The sequence below is a fragment of the Acinonyx jubatus genome, chromosome C1 (genome assembly GCF_027475565.1).
Source record: "Acinonyx jubatus isolate Ajub_Pintada_27869175 chromosome C1, VMU_Ajub_asm_v1.0, whole genome shotgun sequence".
In the NCBI taxonomy this organism is placed as follows: Eukaryota; Metazoa; Chordata; class Mammalia; order Carnivora; family Felidae; genus Acinonyx; species Acinonyx jubatus.
The window spans coordinates 200,175,694-200,191,101 of NC_069381.1; the positions used below are offsets into that span (position 1 = coordinate 200,175,694).

Below are 15,408 nucleotides of genomic sequence, written 5' to 3' on the forward strand. Positions count from 1 at the left end.
TGAAACCTCAGTGGGAAGGAGGGTGGCGGGGAGGGAGAGATGGGGAAGGGGGGAGTAAGGTGAGGGAAGCAGGGTTTCCTGCCTCGCTCTAGGAAAAGGAGGTGCCCGGAGGATCTGGGAACAGGGAGTCTCTGGGAATCCTGAGGATGGCTAAAGGGGAGGATGGGTGTCCAGCGGGCCCTTTCATACCCTGGGGCTGCAGACAAGAGGGCGACAGAAGTTTGTGGATCTCAGCTTTGGGGCTGCGGCAGGCCCAAGAAGGGCAGAAGGGCAAAGCAAGCACTGGGGGACAGGAATTCCCCTTTAGAGCCTGCGTTCCTTGTCTCCCACCCAGTCTAGACCCCATATCCTTCTGCCCATCCCCCGTCTGCTGAGCGTAACTCTCCCTTGGACCTGGCCTTCGAGGGCTGAGTCTGCTGCAGATTCACCAGGGTCTGGGAGTGTGGGCTGGGATGGCGGTTCATGCCGCACGGCCGTGGGGAAGATGAGGGTGTACCGCAGGGTGAGATCAGAGAAGGGGCAGGAGATGAACACAAGGGGTCTTTCAGGAGGACACGCAGTCCACAACAGACCCTGCGGTAAGAACACAGAGCTCCTGGTGGGATCGATGGTGGGGACACGGGTACAGGGATCCGCTGGCAGGGGACCTGCCAGGGTGTGAGTGGTGAGATGGTCAGTGACAAAGACAGCCTTTGGGGAAGGGGCTGGGACGTGTGTTCTGTGGCTTTCCCTGTTTCCTCCTTCCCACTCCCCACTCTGCTGTGACCTTTCCTCCAGAATCCAAGTTAATAAATGTCACATTTCCCAGCCTATTTTTACTCTGGGTAATGTGCCCTCCCCCAGTCCCCTAAGCTGCTGCTTTTGCTTCTGTTACCACTGCAGTCGCTTTCACCCCCACGCTCCCTAATACCCCCTCACCGACTCCCAGTCACTCGCCCAATCAACAGGAGCTCTGAGTGCCTACTGTGTACCTGCTCGGTGGTGCGGGGGGGGGGGAGAACAAAGAAGGGAAGCCCCAGTCCCCGGTCCCTGTCCTCAGGCAGCCTACACTCTCCTACTGGAGCAGAGACAGGGACACTCAGAAGCTTAACCAACCATGCAAGAGTTAACCAGCCATGCAGGGTTGATCCTGAGCTGCCAGGATCAATTGCCAAAAGAGGTCCATGGGTAGTAGGAGCCCAGACAGAGAGGCCGCTCTGGGCGGAAGAAGGCTGGGAAGGTTCAAGGGGTGAGGCAGGCCTGGGAGGTTTGGAGAGGAGGGGAGAGAGAGGAGAGAGGAAAGAGCTCCTGGGCGGTGGGGGACACTCACCGCTCCACCCATGCTTCCTTCCACCTAGCTTACCCCGTCCCTTCTCCTCTTCCCTTCCCCCTCCTTACTCAGTCTCGTACCCACCCACCCACTCCCACCTCGCCTCCTGCTCTCACCACCTATATGTTCTCTCCCTTCCTCCGATTCCCACCACCATCTGCTCCCCCCACCCTGGTGCTCCGAGCCCCATCCATACTTTCCCCATTGCGGCTTGCTCTCAGCCTGCCCACTTACTCGAAGGCAGAAATCACTCTCTCTCCCTGGGCTTCATCTCTTTAGCTGTAAAATGCAAGGGTGGCTCTAAAATTCAGCTTCTCCTCTCAGCTGGGGAGTGTATGGCGGAGCAGTCAAGTGTGTGGTTTCTGGAGCCGGACCGTCTGGATCTGAACCTCGGCTCTCCCCTCTAAGCTGTGTGGCCTTGGAGAAGTCAAAAAGCTTCCGTGAGCTTTCGTTTCTACATCCAGTAAATGCAATATTAGAACCTAAACAAGGCGGGCAGTTGAGAGGATTAAAAAGATGGCCGAGAAGAACTCAGCACACTGCCTGGCGTGCACATAGTGTGTCCTCTGGAAGAGTCCACAATTGCAAGTGCCACTGCCCCAACTTCCTGCTCTCTTACCTGTCGATTCCTAGCACCACCCGCGGTTGCCGACCCACATGCAGGCATCTTTGCTATTTGCCGTCTCCTGTCTTTCCCCCACAGGCTTGATCCTCAGGCCCAGCCCCTCCCCTCCCCTGTTACAGCATTCCCGTGTTACCCACCCCTTCCAAATATTCACGCATGTGTGCGTGCGTGCATGCGTGTGCACAGACTCTCTCCAGATCGGTGCTCTCCCACAGAACATCTCTGGGATGACAGAAATGTATCCGTGCTGTCCAACATGGGAGTCACCAGCCACACTGGCCATTGAGCATCTGACATGTGATTCGCGTGACAGAGAAAATGAATTGTTCAATTCAGATAGCCGCACGCAGGTAGTGGCAACCGTAGTGGACAGCACAGTTCTCAGTGGACCCAGGAACTAGGTTCAGACTGCAGGACTGGGCAGGGCTAGGAATTCCAGCGGGGCCAGAGGATATGGGTGGTAGGTGTCAGCTCTGGCGTCTATGATCTGGGCTGAGGTCCCAGGTTGAGCTGAGGATAGGGCCTGGGTCCGGAGACACTGAGGTGTCTGTTGATACCACATGAGCCGATGCACCTTTCTTCCAAGGTGCTGGGCATGACCTCAGTCTTTTCTCGTCCATTCTATTGTCTGGAAAATCGAGGCGTGGGGGAGGTGGAAAATCCTGGAGGAGGCAGGGGTAGGATGCAGCCCCTCTCTGTGGGTCGTCAGGGGTCCAGCCACTCCCTGGAGGGGCAGGTGACCAGGGACGTGTGGGCACTTCACTGTCCCCATTCCCTCTTGGCTCTCAGACTTCCCTCCCCCTCCCAACCCTCCTTCCCCACTCGCTGGTGACTGCCGTGACTATTAATCACTCGCCCTGTTCTCTTCCTCTCTACTAATCAGGCACAATTAGACAAGGCCTCTTCCAGCTGGGCAGTCCCCCTCCCTGCCCTCCTCCCTCCTCTCCCAGCCCCACCCCGGCTGCCAGCCAGGACAGCTCAGAGGCAGGGGGGCAGCATGCATGCGGCCCTCTAGCCCTCCCTGGCTCCCCCATGCCAGATCCTGGCAATCCCCTGCCTTCGATCCCAGCTTCCTCCGAAGCTCACGGCTTCCTCCTAAGCCCGTTGCCTTCCCTGGTGTGGTAAGGGCGGTGCTGATCAGCTCTGCCCTGCCTCCTCGGTTGTGGGAAGGCTACCCCATGAGCGTGACAACTCCATACCTTGGCTGCTGGCTCCTGAGGGCCTGAGGGTTGCCCCCTGCCCCGACTCAGGAACGGACGGGCTTCCCTCTGAGGTTGGCGCAGGCCTCTTACCTACCAGACAAGCTTACCTTTTACCCTCACCCTCTGTCCAGCCCCTCTGCCCTGTCCTCTCTTAAGGCATGAATCTTGAGAACATTTAGTTCAACATCTAATTCAGGGTTGTCCTGCCTTCAGGAGCCAGGCAGGTCAGGTAGGGGAGGGCACACCTTAGGGAAGGGTGGGGTCTGAGCAGAAGGGAAGATCACTTATGCCCGAGGGGAGCCGCTGTCCCTCAGCCCCAGCTAACTCACGACCGACCGGGTCGGGGATGCCCAGTGTTTGGGGGTGGGGGCAGGGTCTTCCAATCTGTCCAGGGAAGCCCAAGTCTTGATGATTTGAATAAAAATTTTCCTGACTTTAAGAAATATTTTGAGGGCTACCTACAAGTCACAGCTTGCAGAACCCAGTGTTTGCTCTCCCCACCGCCTGCCCCAGAGCTGGCTGCTGTCCCTCAGGCCCTCCTGGTGGCGGTGCCCTCAGTCTGGCTGCTCCCCATTGGCCAGCAAGTGGAATTGGTGGTGGGGGATTCAAGTGGTGTGGCCAAACACCCAAGGGCGGGGGCTGTTATTGTTGCAGAGGACTGGTCTTCCAGGGCAGCGGGGAGGGCCAGGAGGGACCTGCCCCACCCAGCCCCACTCAGCAGCCCTGTGGCCTCTTCATTAATCAGGAATCAGCCCCGAGCTGGGCTCATTATCAGCTCAGCTTCTTGTGGCACTGCCGGAAGATGCTGATTAGCATTTGAAGAAATGGCCCCAGTATCCCCCTCCTGTCCTCCCTGTCTCCCCTACCCATGCTCCTTGCAGGATTCCCACCCTTGCCCTTTGGATTCCAGGGAGGAATCTTCTCCCTCTTGTGGCTGGCGGCAGGGCTGCCCCTGCCAGTCCCAGGCTGGGGGGCAGAAAGGAACAGGAATGGGTGGCAGGGAGGCAGGGGCATCATCCCAGGGAGCACTAGGAGGGCTGAGTTTCAGCGCTGCTCAGGTTGAGGCCCCTGAGTCAGTGGGTTCCACTGGGCGGGAGTGAGTGCAGTGTGGAGACAGGGTGGTCAAGGAGAGATGGACAGTCACCCTGGAGAGGGGAGGAGGGCAGCCTCAGGCTGGTGGGTTATCAGCGTTGCCCTGTCCTTCCATGCTCTCTCGGCAATGCCACCTCTGTCTCGTGGCGGGAGGGGGGCGGGGTGGACAGCCAGAACCATGGTCAGGAGACCTGAGGGTTAGGGTCTTGGAGCCATCCAGATGAATCCAGATGAATGGGGGTGGGAAGGCAGGAGGAGGACAGAGACAACGAGGGTGGAGAGGAGAAGGTTCAGAGTGCTGTGTGTTTCCAGAAAGGGGTTGGTGGGGGGAGTGTTTGCACTTCTTCCCCTGGCTCCCAAGCTGGGGACCCGCAGCGTTGGAAATCCAACCCCGGGCCCCCTCTAACGTTCACCATGCCCTTGGGACACCCGTTTGGGGTTGGAGGGGGAGCAGTTCCAGAGAGACAGGCATGGGCTGCAGCAGCCGAGGCGGCAGCGAGAGAGTTCAGAGAGGAGCCACGGGATGATTAAGGGGAAATGGAGGACTGATTTAGGAGGAAAGATTAAAGGAGCTAAATCCGTGGCGCTTGGCTCAGCGGTGACTAAGCGTGGACAGGATAATAGCTTACAAATGTGTGAAAGGTGTAAATACCAAATGGGGGGAGGGGAGGCGGCTCGGCAGGCCAGGGGAGCGGGGACAGGGACTGGTCAGGCCCCACGGGGGGGGGGCGGGAACTGGGGACTCCTGGGAGACTGCCCGGTAGGGCTGGCCCCTCTCCAGTGGGGGTGCAGGGGAGGGAAACGGGGTTGGGGCTCCCCAGGTTCCAAGCGGGTTGTCGGGGCGCAGCTTCGCGGGCCCGGTGCTGACCTCCACGTGCCACTCCCTCAACACAGAGGACCTGAGGTTCAAATCCCATCGTAGTCCGTCTGCGCCCCTCGGCCCCAGGCCTTTCCCGCCGCTCCCGGGCCCTCCATCTGCCCCCAGAGAACTGTTCCCCCGGGCCCCCGCCTTGCCGTCCGGGCTTGCGCCCCCTCGGCCCTCCCCGGCCGCGGCGGGCGGCGGGAGGCGGTGTCCCCCTCCGCGGTGGAAGCCTCTGGCTTCTGCTGTGTGCGGAGGTCACTTTGCCGAGGAGCCGGGAGCCGGGGGAATGCAAATGAGGCAAACCCAGGGAGGAGAGCCGAGGCGCCCGGAGGAGACGGGAGGGAGGGCGCTCGGGCGCGGTGATGGATGCTTGCCCCGCGGGAGGGAGGAGGGGGCGGCGGGGAGCGCGCGGCGGCGGGTGCGGCCCTCGGGGTGCGGGTGGGCCCGGCCCGGATGCCCGGGTGCGTGTGCTGGGGTGGGGGGCGCACACCCACACGCCCACCGCCACCTGCTCAGTCTTGGCCCGGGAACTCCCGCCCGGCCGTGGGTGTGTGCCGCACTGTGTCAACAAAACTCTCTAACGAATAACTTTGCATCCAGGGGCGGCAATGTCAGGCAAGGGCTTCGTTACAAATTAAAAATATTCTCGCCTGGAAAACTGCCTTTCTAGGGTTTAAGGCCTAAGTGATAGCTACCTGGGAGCAGGTTTACGGGTTTACCTGCGTGCTGGACACCCTGCGCGCTCCTCTCCCGTGGAAACGCGGCGCACTCCTGGAGTCACCGCATTCTTCTACAGCCCCAAGCTCTCCTGGCTCCCAGAGCGACCTCGGCCCGGAGTCACGCGGCCTTGACCGCCCCCTACTTCTCTTCCACCGCAGCTCACACATTTACATTTGAACAAACACTGCTCCCATTTCCTTCCGGACCTGGGAGCGGGAGCGCTTCGACCTTGGGGAGGAAGTTGCTCTGAAAAGCACCTGGCTGGCTGTGGGGGTGTGGTAGGGGAGGAGGCCAGGCCTGCTTGGGGGGGGGGGGGGGGCATTCTCTTCGGTCTGGACCGTGTGGCGGGAACCCAAGCCCTTCCGGTGCGGGTGAGTGAGCTTGCTCCGGGAAGCTCTACCCTCTAACCCCAATCCCCCTGCCGGAGGACTTGTGGGATTCCTGTCACAGCAATAGTCCCAGGCAGTAATGATCTGCCTATACCTGTGATTGTTCTATTTTGTGCCCGGCTGCTGTGCACCTGCCTCATAGTGTAGGTGGCTCGATAAACACGTTTTGAATGAATGAATCCCTTTGCAGCCAGACAGCAAACGCCTTCAGGGCAGAGACTGTCTGTTTTGTTCTCTGAACCATCCCCAGCACCAAGCACAGTGCCTGACACAGTGCACAGCCTCAAAGAATAGTGACGGGTACATAAATGCTGTTTTAACACCTGCCATTTCTTGAGCACCTACTATTTGCCAGTGCTGTGACAGGTGTGTATCATCACACAGTGGATATGAGCACAGGTTTGGGCATCGGACTGCCTGGTACCCTCCTGTGCCATGATATGCGACCCTGGCAGGTTCCCTACCCTCTTTGGGCTTCTAGTATTTTGTCTCTACAATGGGGATAAGAGACCTCTAGTGCAGGGTTTTTGTGGGAATTAAGGAGTGAATTTATATAAAGTGCCCAGGGCCATGCCTGACACAGAGTAAGCACTAAATAAATGTTAGATGTTGCTATGATTTATGCATATCATCTCTTACCTCATAACACAGATCCGAGAGGTTCAATGACTGAATCCGAATCCCACAGACAATATAGGCAGGCCTCAGATGTGAACCAGGCTGGGCTGCAGGCCTGTTCGTTCGGTGCTGCTTCTCATCCGGTAGGAGAGCCGTATCCCTGTGCCGGGGCGGGTGGTTCACTCTGACAGAGCCCCATCCCCTAAGAAATACAGTCTCTCCCAAATTGCTAGGAGAGCCTTTACCAAGGTGCACGGTGCCCTGAGAATGGGACCGGTGGGAATCCAAGATCAAAATGCTACACCAATGTCAAGTATACTTCAATGAGGAAGAAGGAAGGAAGGAAGAGAAGAAGAAAGAAAGAAGAGAAAGAGAAAGAAGAGAGAGAGAAGAAGAAAGAGAGAGAGGAAGAGAAAGAGAGAGAGAGAAGAAAGAGAGAGAGAGAGAGAGAGAGAGAGAGAGAGTAGAAGGAAGAGAGAGAAGAAGAGAGAGAGAGGAGAGAAAGAGAAGAGAGAGAGAGAGAGAGAGAAGAGAAGAGAGAGAGAGAAGAGAGAGAGAGAGAAAGAGAAAGGAGAAGAGAGAAAGAAAGAAAGAAAGAAAGAAAGAAGAGAAGAAGGAAAGAAAAAGAAACAGCTCCACCATTTGGCAAGAAGTTCCATTCACAAATCTATACCCCATACCATACCCCTTCCCTTATCTTTCTTGAACACCCTACCACACCCCACTCTGAATTTATCTCTAATCCTCATAACTAACTTTAGGAGAAGTTACCACTTCCCTTTCACAGATGCGCAATCCTAGGCTCAGAGAGATTAAATCATGCATCCTGACACAAGGTGACTTGTCAACGGTTGGTGGCATAGCCAGGATTTGAACCCTGTTCTGTAGGATTCCAAAACACGTGCCCCTTTCCCCATATTATGAAGCTATGATATGTGTATCCATTTCCAGCACCCCCTCCAGTGGTCGATCTCCGCCCCAGGTTTTATTGGTCTCTATGACACTCTTGTTACTAATATTGAGGACTCATGTATATTATTTCACTCTGCAGATGCCTCTTTCATACACTTGCAACCGCCCTATGAAATAAGTCAGGCAAGAATTTCTATTTCCACTTGACCAATGAGGAAACTGAGGTCCAGAGAAGTCAATAAATCACTTTACTTACTAGCCAAGGTTACACAAGGCTGTCAGTGGTAGAGCTGAAGCTGACACCAGGGTCTGCTGACTCCTCAGGGGGGGTTAGAGGAGAGTGTTGGGGCCAGTGGAGGAGAGGGACTAGACTCTGAATTTGCCCCGTCTTCCTATGTGCCCTTGGATATGTACCTTGCCACCCCTCTTTTGTGGCCTTTGCACGATGATGCCCTCTTCCTTTCCCATCGAGGAGGATAGAGAGGCAGGAGCCTTTGAACTTGGACACTTGGACCACCCCTGAGTGTTGTTTCAAGAGCTGTTCAGCCTGGGGTGTTACTCACAGTCCAGAATGGATGAAGATGCACCCCCTTCCACTGGCCACCCCCATGGACTCCAGGGCACCACAGGGTTAAAGGGAATTCATTCCAGAGGCCTGAGTGAGAGGCCCAGGCCTGGACCACGTCAGGGGAGGGCTGACGGAATGTGGGGCAGGAGGAAGCTCTTATGGAAAAGTTGGGGGGGAGGCGCCAGGGCCTTAGCAGAGGCAGGGTGCCCAGAAGGCAGTGGAGATAAAAGCCTAGGCTGCAGATTAGCTCTGGGATTAGCCCAGCCTTGGCTGCTTGGCTTCTTATCTCCTGGAGGCCCCTGGCCCTCTCCCCCACAGCTCTGAGCCCTGGCCCCACTAATTGCCTGTTAACCCCGTGGGCTCCGTGACTGCAGGGAGGATGAGGGGTGGGGAGGGCTGGGGGTGCATGCAAGCCAGCCAAGGAGAGCCTGGGGGAAATGGCAGCTGTGGGTAGATGGAACCCAAGAGGCTGTGAGGAGCCACTGCTCAGAGTAGGGAGCTCAGAGAGGACAGATCCCTCCCAACCTCTGATGTTGTCCGGGACAGACCTGGAGGAGGGGGCAGGGAGAAGGAGAGGGGGGCATGCCCCCGGGGAAGGGTTCCTGGCTTGGCAGCAGCAGTCTCAGGCCCAGGGAAGAGTCTAGTAGGAAGATAAGAGATGGGGACTGGACACCTCGGCTAGGATAAACAGGCTGCAGATGCAGAGGGCAAAGGAAAGGAAAGGACAGGGCGCAGTCAGGCCAATGGGAGAGGAAGACAGAGGCCAGGGGGATGGGCTGGCTGACAGAGGGCAAGGGACTGAGAAACAGAGGCCAGATGGATAATTTATCAGATGCTGAGGACAGGCAGGCCAGGAGAATAGAGAAGGGCCGTGAGACACAGAGATCAGAGGGACAGAGACTAGGGAGTCAGACTCAGGCCAGGGTCCAGGCCAAGAAAGGGTGGGCTGGGCTGAGAGGGACAGGCAGAGGGCTGGCCAAAAAGAAAAGAAAGGTAATGGAAGGGTCCAAGGGTCCACACGCAGCACAGACAGATTCCCATCTAGAAGCTTATTCAGCCTGGGGCCAGAGGGATTCTGGGAGGCCATGTGCTCAGCCTAGGGTCAGGAGGGCAGACCCAGGAGCTAAGGCAGAAAGCGAGGCGGGCTGGGGGGGCAGGTAGGGGGGGTGGGGGTGTGCAGACCAAAGGCAGAGGTAGGGGTCTGAGATGGGAGGGGTCTGAGATGGGAGATACAGAGGTAGGGGTCTGAGCCTCTAAGGCTGAGAGCTGGTAGTGGGTCATTTGGAGACAGACCCTCGGCCCACTCCGGCACATCCTAGCCTAGCACCTGCCCCTTTCCGCTGCGGGGCCCTGGACTCTCCTGTATGCATTCCCTCCTTCTGGGCCAGTCCATGGGGAAGAAAGCAGTGACCAGCCTGGGGGACCTTGAGGCAGAGCGGCCGTGCCGTCTCCATGGAAGAGGCTGTGGGCTGTGCCGCCACCAGGGTTCTGCCACTTAGGAGCTGGCAGTTCCACCCGCCGCTGCCTGCCTGGCCCGGGGACCGTCTCCGGGGCAACGCTCTGCTCTGCCCAGCGGTCGGGCCTGACCTGGGCTGTGCAAGTGGCCCGGCCCTGCCAGTCTGGCCTGTCCCTTCCCTGCAGAGTATATCCATCAGACCCGGAGCACGTCCACCCACCGCCACCCCCACTCTGCACAACCCCCTCGAGGGCAGGGGTGCCAGGTAACCACCCCCCCTCCAAAGCCATTGTAGTCAAAGTCTTCCTGGTTACCCCTGCCCCGCACGGGGCCGGGCTCAGTGTCATGCAGAATGGTCTGTGTGTACTTACTGGAGGTATTGAAAGGGAGGCTGCCCAAGGCCCGCCCAGGGTCAGGAGCCTACCAGAGTCATTTAGTCACCGGATACGCACCCGCCAGGTGTTTTATAAGGGCTAATTCTGCTTTGGCACTGGGCTCAGTTCCGTTTGGATCTCTTGTCGTTTACCGGCTGTGTGCCTTTAGTCAACTCACTTTCCCTCCCTGGGCTTCCTCACCATTAAATGGGGGCAACGATACTCTCCTCGTGTGGTTTTCCGGAAGGCAAAGGAGAGCCTTCTCAAAGGAGAAAATAAATCAAAAGCACCATAGTGCAAGACCTTTGGTAGGGTTCACCTGGCACTCCTTTCCTCCACCTCACACCTTCTACGAGTTGTCCTGGGGTCTACGCATGCCGAAATGGGCTCTGAGCCTCTCAGCTGCGGGGAGTCCACAGTCCTTCGGGTTGGGTCAGGCTGAGCTGTGGAGAGGCCATGACGGTTCCTGGTAATCAGGGGGAGCCACCGGGGCGGTGCTGCACAACGGGGGTGGGGGGTAGCTCACTAAACCTAAACGGGTCCCCCATACAGTCCACGCCTTGTTTAGCCTCTCAGCTGGAGCATACACTCAAACCAGCTGCATCAGCAAGAGCTGATTCCAGCATCTTCTTGGCCCGAAGTAGGAAGAGGGTGGCTGCCTTGAGATTTGAGTCAAATACTTATGTATTCTCCCCATCTACCCTTCCCACACCCCTGGGGACCCAGGAATCTTGCACTAAGCCCCTCTCCGGGTTCCCCTCCTTCCAGTAACACGTTGTCAGAGCACAGACCTAAAGTGGAGCTGTCCTGCGGGACTCTCACCCGTTCATTTTGGGCCTTTCTACTTGAAGTACGGTCCACGTGCCAGCAGTTGTTAGAAATGCAGAATCTCCGTCTTGTCCCCCTCCCCTTGCCAACACACACGACTGAACCAGAAACTGCATTTTAACAAGGTCCCCAGGTGCTTTGTGTACAATACAGTTTGAGAAGCACTGATCTTGGAGACCTTGGTAAATCAACCCATCTCTCTGAGCCTCAATTTCCCCATCTGATAGAGGGGGATGTGAGGATTCCATTGGAAAGAGCACGTTAAGCATTTAGTCAGTGCCTGGGCACAGCGAATGCTCTGGGCCTGTCAGCCATGCCTACTCCTGCCCCACAGACAGACGTGCAGCATGGAGTGGGCAAGGCTGATACAGACAGGGTCAAGGACTGGAACCCAGAAATTGGTCAGCGGGAGAAGCAGGAGGGAGGGACAATGAACTGAGGGGCAGCAGATCTGGAGAACAAAGAATGAGGATGGTGTGGGGCGCCTGGGTGGCTCAGCCTCTTGATTTCAGCTCAGGTCATGATTTCATGGTTCGTGAGTTCGAGCCCCACGTTGGGCTCTGCACTTACAGTGCAGAGACTGCTTGGGATTCTCTGTCTCCCTCTGTCTCTGCCCCTGCTCATGCCCCACCCTTCACTCACTCAAAATAAATAAACGTTAAAAAAATGAAAGGCTTAGAAACAGGTAATCCCTAACCCCTTACCCCAAAAGAGAGGGTTAGCTTTCCAAAAAAAAAAAAAAAAAAAAGCGAGGAAGATGTGCGGAAGTGGAAGGGAAGGGAAGGAGGAAGTGGTGGGGGAGGGGACAGACGGGTGTTAAATCACTCACCTCTCTCATTTCTCACCTGTCTCATTTCAGCTGGTGGGACTGAGAGGGAGCTGGGGCTTGGGTTGGCAGGTGGCAGCTGTGGGTTGTGGGAACAGCTCAAGTCTTGCATCCAGATGAATTCCGCCTCTCCTACCGACTAGTTGACTGGTTGTGTGGCCTTGAGCAAGTCACATCACCTCTCTGAGCTGCAGTTTCCTGGTCTATAAAAGCCAAGTAATTTAAATCTATCCATATCAGAGTTGCTGAGTGCATGAAATGGGGGTGGGGGTGGGGGTAGATGTAGCCATGATTTGTAAATTACAAGGTGCTTGTTAGACACGTGTTTGAGGATCCGCAGGCAGGATATTTGGGTGACAGAAGACTTAACCCTGCTCCCCAGACAACGGTGCCCCAGGCCCCCAGCTCTTAGAAATCATCCTTCCTGCTGCCCACAACCCAGCCCCTCTCCCTTCTACACCCTTTCTGTGAAGCTAGGCATTTAGGATATCTTTTCCCCAACACCGCCCAAGCCTTTTCTCCCAGCTTTTACCAGCTGGAAATGTTTCCAAGGAGAGGGAGCATGAGAGTGATTGAGGGCACTGACCCCTTGCCCCCAGGGAAGGTGCTGCCTCTGATGGGTTTGACCCGGGGGCTCGTCTCTGTGGGGTGAGCCTGGCAGCCGGGCACCTGCCTCCGCCTCTCTCTTGACCCCCGCTCCCCAGCTGCTGAGCAACGAGCCCATCGCAGCTCCTGGCCGGCGGGGCTTCGGCATCCATCTCCGGGACGCCAGCGCCATCTGGTGTCCATTCTGGGGAACCCTCCGTAGTGGAAAAGAGCTTCGTTCGGTGCGGCAGTAACTGCTTATAAGCTTTCCTCCTGCCGGCCGCTGGGCCAGTGCTGGGGACATCAAACCCACTGCTCCTGTGCAGCATAAACCTCAGTGGGGGAGATGTTGACACTGAACAAGGAGACAACCAGATAAACAAGATAATCTCAGGTCTTGGTATACACTGAGCAAACTGATGAACACCTGCGGAGGATCACCCTAAGTGTGTGTGTGGTATATGTGCGTGTGTCTGAAGAGGAGACACTTGGGGCGCCTGGGTGGCTCAGTCGGTTAAGCGTCCGACCTGGGCTCAGGTCATGCTCTCACAGTTCGTGGGTTCGAGCCCCGCGTCCGGCTCCGTGCTGAAAGCACAGAGCCTGTTTCAGATTCTATGTCTCCCTCTCTCTCCCTGCCCCTCCCCTGTTCACGCTCTGTCTCTGTCTCAAAAGTAAATAAACATTAAAACAAAAATGAAGAGGGGGGCACTTAAGCTGAGACTTAAAAGACAGCTAACCATGCCAAAGGTGGGGGGAGGCGGCATTCCAGGAGGGAGAAATAAATGAACAAAGACCAGAGGAAGGAAAGGTGCTCCATAGGTTTGAATTTGTCACTGAGATCTGGGGGTAGAGTGGCAGGAGAGGTCATGACACATGGCGATTTTTCAGGCTAGGGAAGGAGTTTGGCTTTATCCTCTGGGAAATGTTGGGCTCCAAGCCAGCAAGGGACTCAATTGGATCCCTGTACTTTACAATGGGCACTCTGGCTGCTGTGTGTGTGTGTGGGGGGGGGGGGTGCCAGGAGCGAGAGGCAAGGATGGCTGAAGGCAGACCAGTGAGGAGCCCGGAGCGAGGTGGGAGATGCTGGTGAAGAGGGGACACAAGATGGAATGAAAGTGTTTGGATTCCAAATAGATTTCAGGAGTAGAGTTGCCCAGCTCAGATTCTGGATTGAATGTAGGAGTGAAGGAGAGGGAAAAAGTCAGAGATTCTGACTTGAGAAATGGGGTAGATGGTAGGGCCCTTAAATCAGAGGAACGGAGCACAGAAGATCGCAAGAGTTCTGCTATTGATACGCTAAGCTGGAGATGTCTTTTAATCAGCTAAGAGAGGATGTCAGTGGAAGATATAGAGCTTAGGGAAGAGGCTGGGCTGTAGAGTGGTTGCTGTTGGACAGCGATGTCCAGGCAGGTGGGCCCTCTCACAGGACAGGGGGCCTTGAGCTGCAGGAATTGTCCTAGCTTCACCTCCTCTCTTCCTCTCTCTCACCCCCCTGCCCCAGGTGTATACTCGCTATGGGAAGTGTTATACCTTTAACGCGGATCCACAGAGTTCACTGCCCAGTCGGGCTGGGGGCATGGGCAGTGGCCTGGAGATCATGTTGGACATCCAGCAGGAGGAATACCTGCCCATCTGGAGAGAGACAAGTATGCAGGGAAAGGGACAGGGACCGATTTGGGGGCTCCAGCCTGGGCCCTCTGCCTGGGAGGGGTTTCCAAAGGTCCGCATCTCCACTGTGCAGATGAGACATCGTTTGAGGCCGGCATCCGAGTGCAGATCCATAGCCAAGAGGAGCCACCCTACATCCACCAGTTGGGCTTTGGCGTGTCCCCAGGCTTCCAAACCTTCGTGTCCTGCCAGGAACAGCGGGTGAGCACCTCCAGCTGGGCCCTGGATTGGACACTGGGCAGGGTCTTTGGGCCCAGAGGGGATGCTGACCAGACCTACCCTCCAGAAGCTCACAGGCCACCAGGCCACCCATGGACTTTGCTGAGGTTGTGGGCAATGGAGGGCCAGGTGGGCCTTTTGGGCATGACCCCATTATGCACCCCCTCTGCAGCTGACCTATCTGCCCCAGCCCTGGGGCAACTGCCGGGCAGAGAGCGGGCTCAGGGAGCCTGAGCTTCAGGGCTACTCAGCCTACAGCGTGTCTGCCTGCCGGCTGCGCTGTGAAAAGGAGGCCGTGCTTCAGCGCTGCCACTGCCGGATGGTGCACATGCCAGGTGGGCACCCTCCCCTCCCGTGCCACCCTCCGTGCCACCCTGCCAGGCTCCAGAACCTCCAGGGGCAGAACACTGCTCATGTGCACGAGCAAGTGCATGTGTACAACAACATGTGTGCGTGTCTACACTCACGTGAGTGTATGCGTATGTGTTTGGGACTTCATAAATGTTTTCACGTATGCATATGGCAATGCACGCATGCATGTTTGTGGGCCTGTTGATGCACACTTCTGCATACGTGGGCTTACGTACATTTGGGCTTGTGTATTTGAGGCGGTTGTGTGCATGTGCTGGTACACACGCGTACAGATGTGTGTGCATGTGTGCATGCAGGCAATGTGCATTCGTTTGATGCACATATGCATGTGTACATTTTCAGGCGTACATGCACGAGCATGTATACGCTCATGCATGTACAGGGATGTGCAAACATGTACGTCTGTGCGCGTGCATGTGTGTGCCCGCATTTGGGAGCGTGGTGGGGGAGAGGGGGTGGAACCATAGACTCCAGGAATAATCTTCTCTCCTTTCAGGCAATGAGACCATCTGCCCGCCAAATATCTACATCGAGTGTGCCGACCACACACTGGGTCCGTGCTGCCTTCTCCCCTCCCCTGCCTCTCCATCGCCTCCCTCTTCACCCCCCCACCACCCCCCCCCCCCCCGTCTGCTGTTCTCCTCATTGCCTTGGCCCCCTTCCTCCTATTCTCTCCCTGGACACTCCCTCCAGGGTTGAGCCTTATCCCATACCTCCAGGGGGTCTGAGGACTTTGCAGGTGTGGACACTTGGGTAAGTGGAGATAGCAGGGTAGGGGTTGCA

General features: G+C 56.8%; 1 protein-coding gene across 3 annotated transcripts in view; it reads left to right on the forward strand.

The window, feature by feature from the left end:
• The window catches only part of ASIC4 (acid sensing ion channel subunit family member 4), a 28,147-nt gene that overhangs the window by 7,685 nt on the left and 5,054 nt on the right, over positions 1-15,408 (forward strand). For all 3 annotated transcript variants that reach the window (XM_027049755.2, XM_027049768.2, XM_027049761.2), the window contains 4 exons: positions 13,868-14,012; positions 14,108-14,235; positions 14,426-14,588; positions 15,122-15,178. In XM_027049755.2, coding sequence (XP_026905556.1) covers positions 13,868-14,012; positions 14,108-14,235; positions 14,426-14,588; positions 15,122-15,178 — 493 coding nt within the window. The remainder of the gene's footprint in view (positions 1-13,867; positions 14,013-14,107; positions 14,236-14,425; positions 14,589-15,121; positions 15,179-15,408) is intronic.